The following is a 12,782-nucleotide window of genomic DNA, read 5'->3' on the forward strand; positions in this document are numbered from 1 at the left end:
CTACAATAAGCAAAAAATAGACTCTAAGTCATATTTAAGACAAAAATTGATAAATTAATAATATTGAATATCTAATTTAAAATATTCTAAGTAGCAAAGTAATTTATAAATATACTAAATTTAGATAGCTTGTTTCCATTAAATTAACACTTATTAATGTTGGAATATAACTTAAAGAAATATGGCCTATTTGAATTATCTTAAAATTTCAAATAAGAATAAATATAAGAGCAATCTAGTACTCGACAAGTTTTAAGGAGTTTTAAGAAATTAGAATAAATACCGTCTTACTTACTTTCTGATTTTGCATTAAATTTAGAGTAAAATATTCTTAATTATGGTCCATTATGTATTAATTAATTTATTTACTTATTTATTTGCTTGATTCATTCATACCTTCCTACTCTTTGATTTATAATTACTGGAAGGATTTTTTTATCAAATGTTCAAGCCAATTAACTCACTAATATACCTTTTATTTATTTAAATTATTGTAGTAAATAATGTATATCATAAGAACTGGTAGGGTTAATCAGAAAGAAGATGTCAACATACAGATTTTCCACTAAAAAATTGTCTTTGTCACTAAAGTAAAATTTTTATGGGTTTATCAAAAATATTAGAATTAAAAATAAATATGCTATAATTAAAATAAAATAAATTATTAATTCATAAATAGTATGATAGCGTACTCGACAACAACACTTCAAAACCTGTTTAATGCTTTAGCTTAAGCAGAAATGTGTAAATGCTTGCAATTATACTATTGGTAATCTTGAAAAATACACTTTTTGAATAATTAATAATATCTATCTTTGTTACTGAATATAAAGTCACAATTAAGTCACAAGTGAAGTTTCGGAAATCATAGGAAGATTTATGCGTTATTATTTCTTTCTGGAAAGAGTGGATCTAGATATAAGGTAGTAAAATATTACAATCATCTGAACAAATAAATTTTTAATTATATAGTAAACAAAGGAAATAATGAATTTAACATACTTAATTAGCATAACGCATTTAACATCAGGTATTTTTGATGTATCAATTAATGTGAATAGTATTTCTGAAATTTATGTTACATTATTTACTTTTAATTATCACTCACACCTTACAGATAAATTTAACATTTCACTATTTTATTCTACTCAATTTAAATTTTTTATTAGAGTAATGGAATAAATTATTCATTTTCGTATGCATATTTAAATGCAAAACTAAGTAATAAGTAAATAGATAGATAGATATACTAGCTGTCAATTAAAATTGCTAAATTTAACATTTATTATAATAAAATAAAGTTACTGTACTGATTTCTCCATTAAAGATGTTAATAATATAATATCCTCTATCAGGAAGACCTTAACTCACTTCTCAATTAATTTCAAGTAACTAATCATTAACAATCCATTATTTTAATTATTGACTGGATTAATATATTATAACCACATAGAAGTGCAAACATTACTGACATTTGTTTGAAACACATCTCAAAAACTATGGAGAGCTTCACTAAAATTTAATCTCTATTTATAGATTTATCGTAATTTACTTTTTATCCTTTTTTTTTTATAACTCAACATATTCCTAACTCATTGTATAAACAATTTAACTATTAAAACCATAATTGAAGCAACATTATCCATCCTCCATCTTTCTGATATTTACTATTTTAACAATTTTTAATTATGAACTTAGTATTAAAAGATCAAATAATTTAATATTTACTACCATAAATTATCAAAAAATACATCTGATATTTTAAATATTAAGTTATCATTTTATAATCAATAAAAACTGATATTTTAATTATTATAAATAATTTCTGATATATGGTTTATAGAAAAATACAGTATATGCATCATTAAATGGTATTTTTTAATAAAATATTCAAAAAATATATTTTATGTAGTAATAATTATTTTATAAATCTCTAAACATATTATTGATATACCGATATAACTTGAATGCATTTTTAATTTAAATTGAATCAAAAAAAATAAACGATGATTACTTTTTCATAATACATGTACAAATTTTGATTAACTGATTAAAATTTTAGCTATATTATTTAATTTCCTTAACTTACTTTTAGCCTCAATTGAAAAATTAATATAATAGTTAAAACTAGATAACTAAAGCTGGTGTAAGAGAGTTCTTTTATAGCCTAAAACAAATGAATTATCTCAGAGAGCTGGGGCTAACGTATGGGTAAATTAATAACTTTTTATTATGTAATATATTTGATGGAATAAGTAAAATTTAATATGTTAATTACTAGGTAGCTTGGAAGCTATTATTAAAAAAAATCTTAAATTTTAGTCAATTTTATTTTACATTTATGAAATCAATTCAAAAAAAATAGAGGTAATAACTTAGAATTAAAGGATGTGATGTTTGAAGTTAGAAACATGAAAAAACTGAAAAGCCTTTATCTGGGGTTACAGTAATTTGAATTAAATTATTTTTTTTCATACATTTTCAGATATAAATTAAACCAATAATTATCTTGAATTTTAATTTCTATTTTTAACTTTTTTAAATTCAAGCACTACACTTTCTATAACAAATAACAGCTATTATTTCTAAATTTACCAGAAAATGCATAAAATTAACTAAAGTTAACTATTTTAAAAACTTTTTTAAATTATAATAAAAGGATTCCCTCTTCTTCTAACAACTTGTTTTTTGATGATGAAGCCTTCGAAGAGAGTTTTGACTATCATAGTCAGTTTATAGAATAAGAGAAAATCAGCTAATACTGTTTGATTAAAAGCAGTGATTTAATTGATCTAAAATAATATGTGAAAGAATTAAATGAATTAACTAGCCTTTCTTTAAACATACAAAAGTAAAGATTATATTCCTATAAAAAATACACAAATTTTTAGATTTTAAGTAAGTAAAAGAATGCAATCAACTTGAGCTCTTCATTAATAAATAAATTTTAAGCATCTAAGTGAATTGAATACCCCTTATTAAAACTTAAATCAGCCAAAACCAATTTTATTTTGTGTTTTTTTAAAAAAAATTTGGCTTTTTTAAGAGAGAAAAATTGTTTGTTATTAACTATTTCAACTATTTATAATTATTTTATAATAAAAAGCCAAAAATATGTGTCCCCTTATCTTAATTTATTGATATGTCCTTATTTGTTTCATCTTAAAGAAGTTAGAATTTATACTCGGGGGTAAGAAATATTAACTGAGTTTAAAATTTAAAGTATTTATACCTCTTATTATATAAAATAAGAATAATTGATTAGGATGGCAGCTTAAAATTATAAATACCCAAACATTTATTATGATTAATTTACATAGATTTTTATTACTTTAAATAAATTTAAAAAGTATTTTTACTTTAAAATACAAAATTATTCCATGATAGAAAATAAATTAGATTGATAAAAATCAAAGATATAAATAGATATATTTTATATAATCAATAATCAATAGAATGGTTGAGATATTATAAAAACAAGTACATTTAATCTGAGAACTACTGTAAAATTTGTATATTTACTAGTATTAAATCAAATAGATAATTAATTTAATAACTCCGCTTATTTGTTACAATACCTTTTATCTATTACCCTCAATGCTTATTTAATTAATTTGCTAATTGAAAATAATTAAATGCTCTATCTAACCATAGAGAATATATCCTATAATAAATAATTCAAATAATCAATTCAAGCATTAAAATAGAATATTAATATCAAAATAAAAAAGCCCTACCCTTCAATATGTTTTATGAACAAATAAAATCAATTATCAAAACATAAAATTCAAGCAATGTAATTTAGATACAAAAATAATAAATACTTTGGAATATTAAATTTCAATAAAGTCTCTGATTCATCTTTTAAAGAATAATTATTTTCTCTTTCCTTAAAATAATAACAAAACATTCATCCATTCAATATTATAATATTATGTATATTCTTCGATAGCTAAAGCTGTTAAAGAGTAAGCATAAAGCTCTAAATTTTGTTTATTTTACTAGAGATTTATGAAATCCATAAAATTTGAATTGGCTGGGCTAATCTTTCAATTAGAATAGCTATATTTTTGAGCTAGTGTTTGGCCCATTGCAGTAACTTAATTTTTTAAATTAAAAAAATCATTCAAGCTAATTTGGTTTAATTACACTCTCAAAAGAAGACTTTTAATTTAAATTGAGTATCAAAAATTAGGAATTAGAATGAGATAAAAGTCAAAAATCTATTAAATAATTCAATAAATATTCTACTAAAATTTATTATATAATAGTAATTGGTTATTTTTTAAAAGTAAGACTTCAAATTGAAAGAATGTTTTACAGAATTCAAGCTTGCCAGTTTAAATTTTGATAAAATTACTTAATAATGCTTGTAAATTAATATAATAAATAATATTCCATTTAATATAACATAAAAGCTTTTCTATGTAGAACTAAGATGCTCAGTAGCTATTTTACAATATGGCTCATATGGAAAATTTGATATCAATAACTTTAAAATTAGAGTAATTAATAAATAACTTACTTTCTTACTAACAATCAAGATATGTTTTAAATGAGACAAGTTTTAAAACACAGCTATAAAATTTAATATCTTATTTATTTTTTACTAAAATAAATAAAATAAAAAGGGAGAATTCGTTGACGTCAGCTATTGGTGAATATTTGAATTATATGATTAAGCGAAAGTATGAATAACTGATCAAGCTGGACGTATCGTTCAAGTGTGTTTATTTATTTATTAAATTTGAATTTTCTTTTCTAAAATAATACATACTAAGTTCAAATATAGTAATCGAACAATTAATTAATTGATAGATTCAATCATTCTATCACTTATTAATAGATTTTTTTTATTTTTTGTTTTAGATAGTCATAGGTATTTTATTAATGCATATACAAATATAAAAAATATTGAAAGATTTTAAAAGGATTATTGATAAATACTTATTAATATATTTATATTTTATTTAAAGATCAAATATTTTAGACGAATGTTGCATCAGTGATATATTTATGCCTTTATTTAAATGTGAGTACCTGACTGAATTCTCATTCACTATCTTTGATGGGTAAATTTTTTGCTTTTATTTTTCAGCAAAAACTTTAGGCAAGCCTTTTGAAAATAATTGAGCCAGTCTTTTTCTATTAAAAAGATATATAAAGTTTATACTTAAATTATTGCTTTACAAGGAGGATTTTTTTAATAATTTAATTCTGATATCTAAAAATATTATTAAAATATTCAATATTTTTTATATCTAAATATAGAGATAATTTCTTCTATGAAGAATAAAATTAAGATATCAGTATGACATTTTAGAGGCTATTATATTTCATTCAGTCATAGTGTATCATCAGATAATCTATTTTGCTTTAAACACTAATATAAAATAAAGTTATGTAAATGAAATGATTGAATAATCTCACAGATTTTTATTCATTTAGCTTATAATTTTCAAGTAAAAGTATAATAATATGCTTGTGTGAATATAAATGAAATTTATTGATCTATCTATTCAAGAATTTTTTAAGATAATTGCTAAATTAATTTACAAGTTTTTAGATTAATTTACTTATTTTTTATTGCAAAACTTGTAATTTTACAAAAGAATAATTGATTTTTTTAGGAGATACATATTTATATATTATTTTGCTTGCTTGTGTACATTTCAATGAATGAATCAATGCATATTAATTTATTTACTTGTAAAAATATAATTAAAAATATATGAAGACAATATAAATTAATCAAAAAATGAATGAATAATTTTTATTTTTAACATATTCAATAGCTAACTTTCTATTTCAATTTATTTTGATTTTAATTGACTCTGTTTACTTATTTATTGTTGGAATATTAATTTTTTTGAAAACTATAATCGCATCTAAATTAAGAGTAATTAATAGTTCATTCAATCAATATTTTTCCTCCAATATTTTGATTAACTTAAACACCATTGAATAGTGTCAACTTTTATTTTTTTTCTTATTTTTCAAACAATAAATTATATCCATAAAACAATCTTGAACATTTTAAAAATGTTCTACCAATTTGATATTACTATTACTTGAAAAAAATTTAATCTAATTAATTATTATTAATTTATTTTTTGTTAACTTTTTCTTTACTCAATCAATACAATTTTAATAAAATTCTGGAATAAATTTTTTTTGAAAAATTCAAATATAAAATAGTAATCTATATACCAATCTGTCTCTGTTTAATATTTTTTTTATTTTTTCATTCTATTCTGCTATCATTTAATAGTCACACAATTACACGATTGATAGAACCTTAAAACTTATTAGATCTACTGTGAGCATTTAGATTTCAATCCATCCTTTAACCCTACTGCTCTTAGTAATTTATTGCAATTAGTTTGACTTTACTTACTTATGGCTCTGATCTTTTTAAGAGATAAGCTAATTTTAGATGAAATGGTTAAGATCAAAAAGTTGAAAAAAATTATGATGAATTTTTGAAATTAATTTGAATTAATCTTGAATAATAAAAAGCCACAGAACATTTTAAATTTGTTACACCTAACTGTTCTAGCAACAAAAGTATCTATTTTACACAAGTGATTCAAAATTTAGATGAACACTTCATTTTAATCCACATAAATACCTTTGTTAGAAAAATTATTGAAGTAACAAAACATTCTAGAAAGGATCAAAGAATTTTATGAGAAAAAATTAGAGTATTTCACTTTAAATACAAAATAATACCCCTCAATAAATATAGTAAACCTTAATAACATAAAAAATGGTTTGAAAAATTAGAGATAGAAAGTTAATAAATAAGTAATTATGATTTTAGATTTGATGAAATCACTCACTAACTTTTAAGTATTCTAAACTTACCTTAAGCAACTTTAATTAAGTATTTAGAAATAGAATGAATAATGTTGAATTTAACTAAATAAATTATGATATGTTACGCAATTTTATTGCGAAATATGGAAATTTAGCAGATTAATTAATTTATGTAAGAAATTTAATAGCTATCAGGCTTAACATCATTTTTTAATAACAACTTTTTACATTTTTGAAAACATAAAAGTCATTTATTTATTTCTATTAAATTTAGCTTGTGAGAGAGCAAAAACAGGTAAAAGGATTAGAATTATCTAAATCAATTAATATGAAAAAAGAAATATTAATTTATATATAATAAAATTTTATGTAAGTAATCAATTATAAAGAAATGTAAATTTAAAATTTTTAATATTTTTATTTCGATTAAGATGGGTTAGCCAACTGATGAGTGGTTGTTTCCTACTTTTACATTTAAATTAATTGTTTGCTAATCAGTAATTATTGTTTTATAAGCTGAAATACTATTTTATGGCTATTAAACAATCAGTAAAAAATAAATCTAACAACAGAACGAACAAACAGACTTTATATGTTCATTCATTCTCATAAATTAAATTAAAAGAAAAAGAAAGACGCTTAAAAATAATAAAAGCAACAATTTTACAAGCAAACAAACAAAAAGGCAAATTAATAATTAATATTAGTAAATTAATAGATAAATAGTACTACCTCTTTAAAGAAATTTGCAAATTCTTGCAAAATCTATAAATATTTAATAATTTTACTTATGGTAAAATAATAAACATATTTACAACCATTAGCCTTTTATTCTTATTTCATAATAAATGGCACAAATGAATCTTCACCTATAAAAATACAACCAAATCAAAGCTAATTATGAAAAATATTAATTGAATGAATGAAATTATACAAGTTAAATCATAATTGTGTGAATGAATTTTCTATCTTGGTTAGTTTTATTATAGTTTATGAAAGAAATTTGTATAATTTTGTTCTGAATATATCAATTTGCAAATGCTTTGGTGATTTTAAGAGGAAAACTTTATTTATTTATTATTAATTCAATTAAATACTTTCTTAATTGCAAATTATTTGTGGTTATCCTTATTATAATTATACTTTGCATAGTTATTTAATAATACTCAAAACCTGAAATTGCTAATTTTTCTGTAATTTATCTTATATCATTTTTACATTCAACGAACGAATTATTTATAAACTATATTCTTTTCATATTTTTTTCAATAATACATTCATTTTAGATAATAAAAACTAATTGATTATGATTTTAATCCATTTGAAAATGAAAAATAAGATTAATAATAGAGCTAATATTTTTAATTTCTATAAAGTATTATAATGTTAGATTCTCACCTCATTTACATATAAGAGGCAACAACGAGAAATTTATTTGTAATTTATTGAAAATTCGTTGTAATCTATATGAACAATAGAAGAATTTAAATATTCTTAAGAAATTAAGAATTATGAAGGCTAGCCCAAATTTCGAAAGTGGGATTCAAACACTTTGGCCATGCTTCCTATAAATAAATAATTTGATTATTTCTGACGTATTTATATATTTACAATGACCAAAGAATGTGGCTAAAATATGTTTATAAGTAAAATTTGCAAAACAAATTATTATATAAAAAAACGAAAAGTTTTAAGGTTCCAAATAAGGAATAATTAATAAGTTATAATAAAAAATATACAAAAGAACGAGATGAATAAATATAAAGTTATTTCATCATTTCTTAATAGCTTTAAAGTTACTCATTATTGATTAAATATAAATTATATTTTAAAAATACAGCTAGCCCATCATTTGAATTTATAATTAAATTCTATCTTTATTTTAATTCTAAAATTTAAAAATAAGTAAATATAGAAGTATATGCTAATCTAACCAATAATATATATTTTATCATCATTAAAAAACAAATAAAAAATAAAAAAATTAATTTCTTACTTAATAATTTCTTTCTGATTTAGTAATATCCAAATTAAATTAAATTTTCATTGAATTAATTACTACAGTTTTTTTATATACTCATTCATTCATTTATTCATTCTTTCATTCATTTTTTAATTAACTGTGTAAATAATAAAATTCTTTTTTTAAATAAACTTCTATTTTCGTCTTAACTGACTAATAAATTGAATAGACAAATCAAATATTTGTTATTAAAATTTTTATTGATAAATATCAGAAAATATAATTTAGAAAACTTCTCAAATTTTCTTTGTTATTTGAATAATGATATCGAATTATTAAAAAATCCACTTTTTCTAATTTTAATTAACTTTCATCACAGTTTATTTTTTAGTTTTTGATTGATTTTATGGTATTCAAATGATTATATTTAATTTACACTGAGTTTTAGTAACTCAATCAAAAATAAATAAATCTTTTTCCCTGCTGTTCAGTATTTTTTTAGGTTTTAAAGAAGTACTTACAATTTTTTCGTAGAATAGTTTTTTTATTTTATGTTTATATATCATTTTTATGCAGTTTCATTTAAAATAATTGATATAAATTTAACATTAATTTTATCCTTAGCTTTACTAAATTAGTTGGGTAAGTATTTACTTAAATACTTCTTTGGTTTTGTCATCTTTATATGATATTTAGCAATTAAATTATAGCGTGAATTTTGTATTCAAAATATGTAAAATGCGTTAAAATTACTAATGAATATATAATATTTTTTAAGCTATGTATTTTTATCTTTTGATAAGAGTATATTTAACATATTTTTAACCTTTTCAATGTGCCCTTAAAATATATTATCACAACTGCAATAATTTTAATGAAGCATATTTAACCAAAAATCTAAAGCATTAAATGTATATTATATAGTAATTGGATAGGAAAATTAACAAAGTAATTAGAAATGAGTTTAATTATACCATAAAATGCAACAAATTATATTTAAAGAATGTTTTTTAATCACTAATAAATAAATTAAGCATAGTGTAAGGTTTATGAATCTAATGGTTAAATTGAATAAGTTAAAATACTAATAAGTTTCATTAATTAATATTATGTAGCTCCTTTACTTAATTATAATAGAGGAGGAATCTCAGTTTTAAATGCCAATAATCTTTCTTTATTTTATTATAATCACTTGTTAATACTCATAGTCACTCAAAATCTCAATTATGAAAGGCCTCTACTTTAATTTATAGATTAATTGATTTTTTATGAATCAATTCTGACAGATTTACAAATTAATCTAAATTAAGATTTTCTTTGAATTTATATTTTTTGAGCTAGTTTTATCTAATCTATTTATTTATTAATATATTTAAGGAAGTATCTGTTTGCTTCGATCCTTAATTTTTAAATTTAGAGTAGAATCAATCAATAAACTGATTAATAATTTATCTTTTCCTAATTTCGAAATATTTTTAGCTATATTTTTCAATTTTATCTTTTCATTAAGAAATTTAAAAACTTAAGGCGCCCTAAAACTTATTCAATTAGGAGACTCAAATATACATAAAAAACATTAAAAAAGCTAAGATTCTTGCGATACATAATAAAATAAAAATAGATGGACTTTTTGTCTGGTTTAACTAACATTTTTTCACTTATTATGCTAAGTTACATCAAATTGAAAAGTATTTTATTGCTATAGCTTTGAGCAAATAAATAATTTAGCAAATTAGCAAGGTACCAAGTGTAACTCAAATACTTATTTATGAATACATTCTTGAATTATGCTTTTTTACAAGAGGATTTAATTTTTAGTAATACTAATTTTAATATTAATAACTAGATAATTATGGAATAAATTGTTAATTTAGCTATATATTTTTTACTTTTTTTCTATCAAAACTTTGTTTCTCCTTTTAGCAAAAGTTCTCTCTTTAAAATTAAAGCATGTTACTCTAATTTACTGATATTAAAAGTAAATTACCTTATACAAACATTAATTTATTAGAGTTTATCTATACGACAGTAAGATCAATAATTTATATGATGATTTAGAATCTCAACTTCAGAGCAGTTTTACTATTAACAAATTTTAATCTGTTAATTTATTTTTAAAAATTATAAATTATCTAACATAATTAGTAACTAACTAACTAACCATTTATTTATTCCTCTAGAAGTTAAATTGAGGTAATAAATAGAATCCTTATATTCATTTTGTTACTTTATTTCTTTCATTCTATTTCAATGTTTGAATATTAAAAGGCCAAATCAGATACTTTAAAAATCATACTCATTCCTAATTTTTTTAAGAATAAAAATATTCAAATTTTATAATCAATAGTACAAATATGGTTCTCTTTTACATTTTAAGGAATGCAAAATGAATTTATTTTATTAAATATAATTTATGATGAAAAAAATGTGTTTGAATTGCTTAAAGAAGTAACTTTTATTTAAAAAGGTAATATGCTTAAATAAGAATCAAAATAGTAAACTTAACTAAAATAAAAATTTAATTCGTGCTTGCTAATTGCATATCTAAGCATATAGTGATATATAAAAAATAAGCAATAAAATAAGTAGAATTTCTTTTGGAATTAGAAGAAGTTAATTTAATTATATGTATAATACATGAGGATAAATGAGAAGATTGACAAATATATTTTAAGATTACAAATAAATTGATTTGATAGTAGAAAGATTTGACTATTTATATTAATGTTTTAGTTAGAATTTTGAAAAGATAGTTAGTTTGTATGCAATTATTATCTAATATTTGCTGATAGGTTACTAAATAAATAAACAATTAAGTAAGAAGGAATGAGTTCTTTATTAGTAGTAACTAACTCATGTGCTTCTAACTTGTTATTTATTTATTCAATTAGACTTTTGCAAATAAAAGTCTCTTATTGATCTTTGAAGTTTAGTAGCGTTTATTTGTTGATCAATTTTATTTATTTATGTTGATTTATCTTTAATTAGTTTGTGATAATGGTATTTTGTTAATAATAAATTGGTTTATATAAGATTTGTTATTAGAATGGTATAGTATAAAAGTTTTTTGATAATTATGAATGAGTTAGGGAATGTGAGATATGTTTGTTGATTGCTTTATGAAATAAAAGGTTTGTTTTTAGAAGATTTCATAGATAGATTAGGTAAGGTATATTAAAATGTTTAGTAAAGTATTCAATCGACTCTTCTTCAGTAGATTTCTTCAACATATTCGTCTTACTTGAAGTATTTAACAAGTCTTTCTCTCTTCTTAAGCATTTAATTATAGAGGTGAAGGTTCATACCAAATTTTCTTTGTTAGAATGGAACGCTTTGCTTAATAAGAGTTTGTTATTATTCAAGCTATTCGAATTCCTCTAAGAGGTCTTTGAGGAAGTAAGAGAATTGAATTATTTCTTATTGTTGTTAGGAAGAGAAATTCATTAAAGCCATCTTAATGGAGCAAAGATCGGAGTCAAGGCACCATGACTTGCTGTCAGCCTTTTCGTTGAGATACTTTTCGTAGATGATTTGGCGTATTTTAGTAACATCATCCAGTATTTTTTCGAACTTCTCTGTGACAGTAACTACTGTATACTTGAAACGTTATTGTTAAGTGGGTTGAACAAAGTCCTTAATGCAAATCATTTTATCTTAAATGAGGATTCTTGTGTAAGTTAAATAAGAATAATTGATCTTAGTATTAGTGAATGTTTTTATCTTTGTCTGTTTGTTAGTGGCGAGAGCCAAGTAGAAATGAAATTTGCTTGTATTTATTTGTTTAATAGTTTAATTGGATAGGTAATTATGAGGATTTTACCTTTTTTTTTTGCTTTTAAATTTTTTAATAATTAAATATTAATTAATAATTTAGTTGATTTTCTTTTTAAATTATTAGATTTGCAAGCCCCATGGTATTTCAATGCAAATTCATTATTAATCAATCTCATCCTCTCTTTTTCTGATGAATTTTATTTCAGATAATTATCTAAATTTTTAT

General features: G+C 21.0%; 4 protein-coding genes across 4 annotated transcripts; 2 read left to right on the forward strand and 2 right to left on the reverse strand. All coding sequences in view use genetic code 6, as the record gives it.

Moving 5' to 3' along the window:
* The first annotated feature begins 64 nt into the window (after positions 1-64).
* TTHERM_00711850 (hypothetical protein) lies at positions 65-5,743 on the forward strand. Its single transcript, XM_001025845.2, has 14 exons — positions 65-320; positions 498-590; positions 680-769; positions 834-923; positions 1,302-1,388; positions 1,454-1,543; positions 2,122-2,211; positions 2,366-2,446; positions 2,660-2,851; positions 3,107-3,190; positions 4,419-4,505; positions 4,632-4,724; positions 4,977-5,072; positions 5,272-5,743. The coding sequence occupies exons 1-14, from the start codon at positions 157-159 to the stop codon at positions 5,414-5,416; spliced, it is 1,482 nt and encodes a 493-aa protein (XP_001025845.2). The 5' UTR covers positions 65-156; the 3' UTR covers positions 5,417-5,743.
* Positions 5,744-6,260: 517 nt separating this feature from the next.
* On the reverse strand, positions 6,261-6,764 carry TTHERM_000711858 (transmembrane protein, putative; the record flags this gene model as incomplete). The annotated part of the gene is made up of 1 exon (XM_012800526.1): positions 6,261-6,764. The coding sequence occupies one exon, from the start codon at positions 6,762-6,764 to the stop codon at positions 6,261-6,263; it is 504 nt and encodes a 167-aa protein (XP_012655980.1).
* Positions 6,765-6,901: 137 nt separating this feature from the next.
* TTHERM_00711859 (hypothetical protein) lies at positions 6,902-7,267 on the forward strand (the record flags this gene model as incomplete). Its single annotated transcript, XM_001471422.2, has 1 exon — positions 6,902-7,267. The coding sequence occupies one exon, from the start codon at positions 6,902-6,904 to the stop codon at positions 7,265-7,267; it is 366 nt and encodes a 121-aa protein (XP_001471472.1).
* Positions 7,268-11,992: 4,725 nt separating this feature from the next.
* Positions 11,993-12,628, reverse strand: TTHERM_00711860 (hypothetical protein; the record flags this gene model as incomplete). The annotated part of the gene is made up of 1 exon (XM_001025846.4): positions 11,993-12,628. Exon 1 carries the CDS (start codon positions 12,428-12,430, stop codon positions 11,993-11,995), a length of 438 nt encoding a protein of 145 aa, XP_001025846.3. The 5' UTR covers positions 12,431-12,628.
* Between the last annotated feature and the right edge of the window lie 154 nt (positions 12,629-12,782).

The sequence above is a fragment of the Tetrahymena thermophila genome, assembly GCF_000189635.1.
Source record: "Tetrahymena thermophila SB210 genomic scaffold scf_8254104, whole genome shotgun sequence".
Lineage (NCBI taxonomy): Eukaryota > Ciliophora > Oligohymenophorea > Hymenostomatida > Tetrahymenidae > Tetrahymena > Tetrahymena thermophila.